The sequence below is a fragment of the Alnus glutinosa genome, chromosome 8 (genome assembly GCF_958979055.1).
Source record: "Alnus glutinosa chromosome 8, dhAlnGlut1.1, whole genome shotgun sequence".
Classification (NCBI taxonomy): domain Eukaryota; kingdom Viridiplantae; phylum Streptophyta; class Magnoliopsida; order Fagales; family Betulaceae; genus Alnus; species Alnus glutinosa.
The window spans coordinates 27,086,758-27,094,264 of record NC_084893.1 but is presented as its reverse complement, the minus strand read 5'-3'; the positions used below and the strand labels follow the sequence as shown (position 1 = coordinate 27,094,264).

The window sequence follows — 7,507 nt, the reverse complement described above, 5'->3', positions numbered from 1 at the left end:
TTGGATGGAAAACTTAACTGATGTACTAATTTGATATTTTTTCAAAATTGAGGTACCATTTGTGATGCGAATTGAAACTTATGGACTAAAAAATAAAGTTATCAAAAACTCAGGGACCAAAAAGTGTTTAACCCTAATTTTTAATTAAGATTGATCTAAATGTAGATTGACAATGCCACGTTAACATAGAAAAATAAAAGAAGGACAAATAAATATCAAATAGCATATCTCCCGAGCAAATGGGTGTTTATCATTTTTCTCCTTTGGTTATTCTTTCATTCTTCTATTTTTCAAAATTATCATTAGATCTGTAACATGTATAGCATGTCTCTTATCATAGTATGTTCAGATGAATCAAATCCCATAATGTGTTCAATATTTATTTAAATCTTACTTTTCATTACCTACCCAGTAGATGTGAAGTATTTGAGTAAATCTTAACCATTCATTGTCACATATACATATAATAATGTAATATATGTGAGACTCAGTTATATAGTTGAGGGGTCTAAAATTTCATAGATGCAAACAATTTCTCCTTTTGTCTTTAATAATAGTGGAGGGGTGGCTCTGCTCCACAACCAACCCCCACCACCACCCTCTGCCTTAGTGGAGTCACCCCCACAATGTGGGGTAGGTAACAAGCGATCCCCTGCAGTGTAGGTGGAGCCACCCATCAACCCCATAGGGATTGCCCCTTTGTGCGGGTGAAGCTACTTCTCAATAGAATAAATTTTGTATACGACCCACAAATTCGACACGAAAGTAACGATATATGATTTAGTATAATAAGGTTCTTATCAATTCGGATCGACACAAGTTAACTCGATCAATAAATGGGTCAGCCCGCTTAACCTACGTGTGATCCATATAATTATAAAACTATATTTTCTTGTTCTTTTATAATTAAAAAAAAAAAAAAAAAAAACTAGTGGATTAGTAAGTCAAACGGGTTATTTATTTATTTGTGTTTGTTTTCAAATAATGAGTCAAATGAATCATGCTTGGGCCAACTTAACACCATATGTTTATCAAACTGGTTATATCACGTCGCCTACTTATTTAAATGAATTATGTAAATGTTGATGGGCTTGACCCATTAACTAAACATGTCGTGTCAAGGTCGGCTCTTAACGGATTGGCAGGTCAACCAGGTTGAGACGAACCTAACATGCCAACCCGAATTTGTCAGCCCTACAATTCTAAACTTTTTACCGGTTTTAGCCAATAACCGGTACCCGTAACCGGGTCTTCACCCCTACCATAAATAATATCTCACAATCACCTGTCCGAATTCTCTTAAATTCTGATAAACAATTGTAAATGATCTTGAACTAACATTCATATTCTTAATTGTTAAATTTAGAAACTCATCAACTTCTGCCATAAGACCAAAACTCAGAATTCAGAAAATACGAAACAATTTCCATATTGAACTAGAATCTTTTAAATTTCTTAATATAATTTTGTAATAAATTTATTTAGAAATATATTTTTATTAAGTTAACAAAAATTCAAATTTTTTCATTGCGGCATTGAATCTCATTTTTTCGGTAGCACATACAAAATTATAATTTTAAATAATTTAATTTTAAGTTATAATATTAAAACTCATTTGTCTTTTATCTTTTTTATTTTTAATTTTCAGTTTTATTTTTTAATTCTTTCCGACTCAATTTCCCCTATTTAATTTTACAGACACAATTCCCGCAAATACATTTCCCTCCAATTCAAAGCTCTCTCTCTCTCTCTGTGTCTCTCTTCCATGGCGGGCTACGAACCCCCCTCGTTCTCTCTCGGACTCGATCTGGTTCTCGATTCGGAGCTCCAAGTACTTCGGGAGGACCACCCGATCCAAACGCCAGCTCCGAACTCTGTAACACACGGATGTGCAAGCGAGGACGAAGCATTCGGACCCCAGGTCTTAGACTCGGATCCTGAAACCGGGCCGGAACCGCCCCGGATTCTCAAGCGGCTCAGGCGAGGGCCCACCACCGCCACGAAAACGCCATTGCTCCAGAAGCGCTTGGACTCGCCACATTCGCGCTGTGCCGGTGACGATGAGATCGAAGAGTTTTCGTCACAAGACGGCGATTTTCTCAGAGGTAATAAATAATTAGATTGGGTTTTTTAAAAAATTATGCAAAAATAATTAAATTTGTTTTAGTTAGTTATTCTGATTTCTTATGTAATATGATTTCGGATTTACTTTTTCACAATTTAGTGATATGATTGTTTGGGTCCCCATTTGGTTAAAATGTAGTGATTATGGTAATTTTGATGGTTAAGAAGAGTTGGTTTGGCTAATTTGATTGAATTGTTGGTGGGCAATGATTAGAAGAGTTGTTGTAGATGAGCAATGTGACTATAATTTGATCAACTTAGATAAAGGCGGGTGCTTTGCGAGTATAGGCTTAGGTTTTGCTCAAGAGGTGTTGCTAATACAAATTGAGAGATGTCATGCCTGGCTTTGTTAAGGAAATCATATATCAAATTTGCTGCATTATGAGTTTGGAAAGGAGCGGTCTGAGCTTAGGTCGGCTCAGAACTAAAATCAATTTTTTTTCGAGAATGTGCTCCCAGGTTGTTTTGATGTAAAATTTCTTGAATGATAAATGCTACCTAGGATTGCTCAGGAAAAAAAAAAAATTCTACTTGAGATTTGTGATGGTGAGACTGTAAATTGGTTATTGGTTCCAGAATTTTCGATTATGCAATTTTAGGGAAGAGGAATTCGAGTATATTGTTGGCTTGCCCCTGGCGCCCCAAACACACCTAAAACCTCTAATTTTTGCTTAGCAAGTTTATTTATTTTTTTAAGAAAAATGATTCTAACGAAGTTTTGGGGTCTCTGAGCATTGTAAATCAGATGATCAATATGCTTATCAGTCGATTGAGACATTTTTTAGTGATCAGTTTTCTATGATGTATCTTCTTCCTAGCAAGTTGTGGCTTCCTTCACCAAGTCACTGATTTGTATAACAGGAGGTATGTGTTTAAGAAATGACTGCTGATTTACAACATTGGATTTATGGAAGAAATTGTTCTCTATTTCTAGTTAGATACTCCTTTCTAGATGGTCAAAGAAGCAGGACCATCATGCTTTGGAGCTCACTAGTATTCCCAGTCTATTAATGTATGTCAGTTCGAATAGCTTTATAGAAGAATTGCTATATTCATTTTTGGATGACCTTTCTTTAATTAGAAAATGATAAATTGACTTTGGATACCCATTTAGTTCTACTAGACTAATGCTTATTATATCTGTGGCAGATGCACATCCACCATTGCATCAACAATCTATGTGTAGCAGTTCAAAGATCCCATTGCATGGATGTGGGTTTTTAACCACTCAATCATCCAGCCAGGGGAAGGCAAGGAAAAGGAAACACTTTTCTGATACCCCAGCTTCTGCAAGTTTGGAGACAAGCGGCAACCTGTCAACATTACCAAAGTTAACTATCAGTCCTCTCCGAAGGTTCCAGTTACTTGATTCTGATTCTGATGATCCATCCAGTCACGACAATGTAAGCAGAGAAGCTCATAAAACTGGTCCATCCTTAACGGAGCGACAATCTAACCCTGACCATTCTGCAACTTTGAGTGAACAAAAGAGAAAAGAGTCACCTGACGTGAACAAAAAGGTGGATTTATGGAAAGATTTCTGTCCAATGAAGAGTTTTCGCATTCAAACACCTGCTTTGGATGAGGTTTGTGAAGAATACTTCCTATCTTTGAAGGAGAAGAGTGTAGCCCAGAAATCGAGGAGCAATGTATGTGTTAATACCAATGAGGTTTGTCAAGAAAATACAACTAGCAGCAGAAAAGATGGACAAGTATGGGACTCAGATGATCCCGTTCCTCCTGCTCATCATTATTTTTTCCATGATGATCCAAGGGTTCAGAAATTAGTCCGTGATCGCTTACCCAACTTTTCCCCACTGGGTGTTATGAAGAACAGAGGAAATCAGCAGCCTAATGCTTCAGTTATTGATTACATGTATCTCACTTTCTTCTATTTTTTATTGTTTTTGCTATTCATCAACTTTATTGTGTGTTATATCATAGTATGGACTTATTGCCACTTCAGGAGACAATTTAACCATGAAGAAGCTTCTAGACAGCGACCAACTTGTAAAAGCAATGTTGAGAAAAGCTCCACGAGGGGAAGAAATAAATCAAAAATATCAAATGCCGAAGAAGTCTTGCTTCCTTCTGGAGGCTGGATGGACCCCAAAACTGCTTCTTCATTTAGGAAGGGAGAAGCTTCTAAACAGAAAGCAGCTCGGAAAATCAATGTTGCAAACAGGTCATCAAAGGGAAAAAGTAAATCGAAAAAATCAAATGCTGAAGAAGTCTTGCATGCTCCTGAAAGTTGGGTGAACCCCAAAAGCTCTGCTAGCACTCCAAAGGATGCTGGCCAACGACGGGTTCATGCAAATGGCCAGTCTGCAGGTCATTGGTATACAAACCCAGAGGGAAGGAAGGTATGTCAGTTACTATATATTTTCTTTTGGTTTGAGTGAATTTCAAGTAGGATTATAGCAATTTGCAGGTTGAATTCATTTACTTGCCCCGTCACTTGATGTTTGCACATGTGAGCCATGTAAAAGTTTTGAGAGTTGATTTCGTAAATGTGAGTTGTTAATGATTTTATCATTATAATTGAAATAGTGGAAGTAATCATGTTTGTCTGTGAACACTTATTGTGGCATCTCACAAAAAATGAAGTGATCCAAGGTTTCTGTGAAACTGTTAGAGAAATGCTAGGTTTCCCAAATTTGGTTCTCAAAATATGAAACTGTTACCGTATGTCTCTATTTACTAAAACAATAGATCACATGGTGACACACCATTTGGGAACCGAATTTTTGGGAAAATTTTTGAAAACCTAGCAATTTTCAAACTGTTATGGCTGGCTTCATTTGCTTGATGTTTGGATATTTGAGTTGGTATTTGCTTGGTACCTACTTTTGTTCTAATTTGCAGGCTGATGCTATCTATCCTTTTATCATTCCTCTGCAGGTTTACGTCACTAAAGATGGGAAGGAGCTGGCAGGTCGAAGTGGTTATAGACAATACCGGAAGGTACATCTAAAAACCTCCTATATTAACGATGACTTTTCTTTTTTTTTTTTCCCTTCTATTCAAAGGGGGTACATCTAAAAACCTCCTATATTGATGACTTTGGTGTTCACTTTATGTCACCTAATGCGTTTGAATACACTTGCTGGTTACAGGAGAGTGGTGCAGGGGTTAGGAAGTCCAAAAAGAAGAATGGTGCCAAGAAGAGAAAAGGCTGAAGCTCGATGCTCAAGATATCAGCCACACTATTTTGTCAGTTTGTTAATATATGTAGAGTTTACAATCGATATTGATAATCTATGCTGTTTCCAATTTCAATTCCATTTTCTTTTTCCTTGTTTAATACCTTCCCAAGAAAATTCATGAACAAATAGTAGTAATAAAATACATGGATCCAATTATGAGTAGTTTCTTGCCTTTATCACCTTTTACTTGTAGCAACGAATTCAAAATGTAAACGGCATTTCCATGTACAGCATGTCGTCGATGGAAACCAACTTGTTCTTATTCATTTAGGGGTTAAAGTCTTCCTTTGGTCTCTACCTCGGTTTCAATAACTATCAGGACGGGTACTTTGTGATTGTCTTATTAGCTTTTTTAATCTATTCGTCAATTTTTCATTACAAAAACTCGAAGTAAATATTATTCCAAATCTTCAAAGCATGTTTTGTGGATTTCAGTTTCTTTGCTAAGATAAAAGCAGAAGAACCATTAACATAAGAATCCAAAGCTCCTATAATAATTGATCGACATTCCAGGTGCCTAGTCCAAAATTCATCAAAAGAATGAAATATATGGATCCATTGAGTGGAGGCAACTCCTCATTCTAATCTTTGTTTTATAAGATGCATGTCTTCCTTCCCTATGGTTTGACTAAGTAAAAGGATTCTCAGAAAAACCTAAGAAAAACCTAAGTCTACCATACCATAAGAGCATTCACAGTGGTTATGTAAAACTCACTATGAATCTACAATAGATAACAAAACCACAAAAGGAAGAAGCCTTCAACGCGTCGTAACCGTACCTACTCACCCCCACCACAGCATCTCCAGCGCCGGATCGTGGCTGCGCAGAGATAGGTTTTTAACAAAAATAATAATAATAATAAAGGAAGAAGAAAAATGCTTATTTTAATAAAATAGAGAGAAATTTAGATAAGCTGATGGAGGAAGGCGTTGAAAAGTGGTTAACTAAATTAGAAAAGTGAGTTTTCTCATTAGCTATTCTAGATAAAATTTTAGATAAGTCGCTGTGAGTGGTCTAAGTATTCAGAGAGCATTATCTCCAATTTTCATAATGTTCATCCCAGAATTGATCTCTATGAGAATAATAAGGAGATATCCAAGGATTATTTGGAGGATAAGAATATATAACACCAAGCAGATATAGTATTCACATTAGTAATAAAACGTACACTCAAGTTCTGCACCATTGCGCCATGTCAACAAAAGACCTCCCTTAACTTAGAACCAAGGGGAGGGACATGGGCCATCAAAAGGAAACCAAGTTTGTCAATCATTACACAAAGCATGATCATAACTCATAAGGATTAGTTTTGGTTTCTGAGCTTGCTTGAAGAGGGATGCTATATTTGACGTCACATGAGGGAATGGTTGTGGAGGATTTGGACGTACAACTGAGCTTCTTGTGCCCTATAAGCTCGCTACAGTAGTCCCCTGGTCGTTCATACCTGAAGCTGATCTAGATCGATCGAGAGATTCTTTGTCTGATTGAGCTAGGAAGATTAAACCCAGAAACGAGCAGGCGTGAAGTATATATTCAGCTCCATTTTGAATCGAAGGTGTTGTCGTCTAAATTTTCCACTTGGAGCCTGGAGGAGAGAAAGTGAGAGCGAGTTTATTTTTGCACGACATTTTTAATTTGCTACTCCAAAACTTTTGGCATGGCTAAGCTTTAAGTGCTCCCCTTTTCCCTTTTAGGCCTAGTTTAGTTCGCGAAATAGACTCTCGGAATGGAATGACATTCATTTGTTTGATAAGGGTCTATTCTACGAACTATTTCCTTACAAAGAAGAATATATATTTCTCTAAAAAATAAGAGGAATAAATATTCCTATAGGAATAGACTATGGGTCCGTTTGAATTTGCGATTTCAAAAAGTGCAATTTAAAAATAGCAATTTTAAAATGTGCGATTTGAAAAAGTGGTTTTTAAAAAACACAGTTAAATGTTTCACAAAATCGCAGGTTATCCTTTAAAATTATATGTTTTCAAAAAAATACCCACTTGTCTGCGATTTGAAAAAGCAATTTTCTGCGTTTTCAAATCGCAATTTTTTAAAAACATAATTTCCAAACAGTTCATACATTTTCTACAAAATAATAATAATAATAATAATAACACCAAACCCTTACAATGGTTGGTCAACTGTCCATTGAGGTGGTCGGCCAGCCACCAAATGC

General features: G+C 36.4%; 1 protein-coding gene across 1 annotated transcript; it reads left to right on the top strand.

Annotated features, from left to right (window-relative positions):
• Positions 1 to 1,719: 1,719 nt before the first annotated feature.
• LOC133875490 (uncharacterized) lies at positions 1,720 to 5,492 on the top strand. Its single transcript, XM_062313639.1, has 5 exons — positions 1,720 to 2,105; positions 3,274 to 4,000; positions 4,091 to 4,487; positions 5,026 to 5,088; positions 5,241 to 5,492. The coding sequence occupies exons 1-5, from the start codon at positions 1,766 to 1,768 to the stop codon at positions 5,301 to 5,303; spliced, it is 1,590 nt and encodes a 529-aa protein (XP_062169623.1). The 5' UTR covers positions 1,720 to 1,765; the 3' UTR covers positions 5,304 to 5,492.
• The last annotated feature ends 2,015 nt before the right edge of the window (positions 5,493 to 7,507 follow it).

What these genes read in the sequence shown, in the direction of transcription:
- LOC133875490 (XM_062313639.1), top strand. Translation starts at nt 1,766, where the DNA reads ATGGCGGGCTACGAACCCCCCTCGTTCTCTCTCGGACTCGATCTGGTT. An exon ending in GCTTCAGTTATTGATTACAT is followed by an intron (nt 4,001 to 4,090) that starts GTATCTCACTTT and finishes TTGCCACTTCAG; the next exon opens with GAGACAATTTAACCATGAAG. An exon ending in GTTATAGACAATACCGGAAG is followed by an intron (nt 5,089 to 5,240) that starts GTACATCTAAAA and finishes TGCTGGTTACAG; the next exon opens with GAGAGTGGTGCAGGGGTTAG.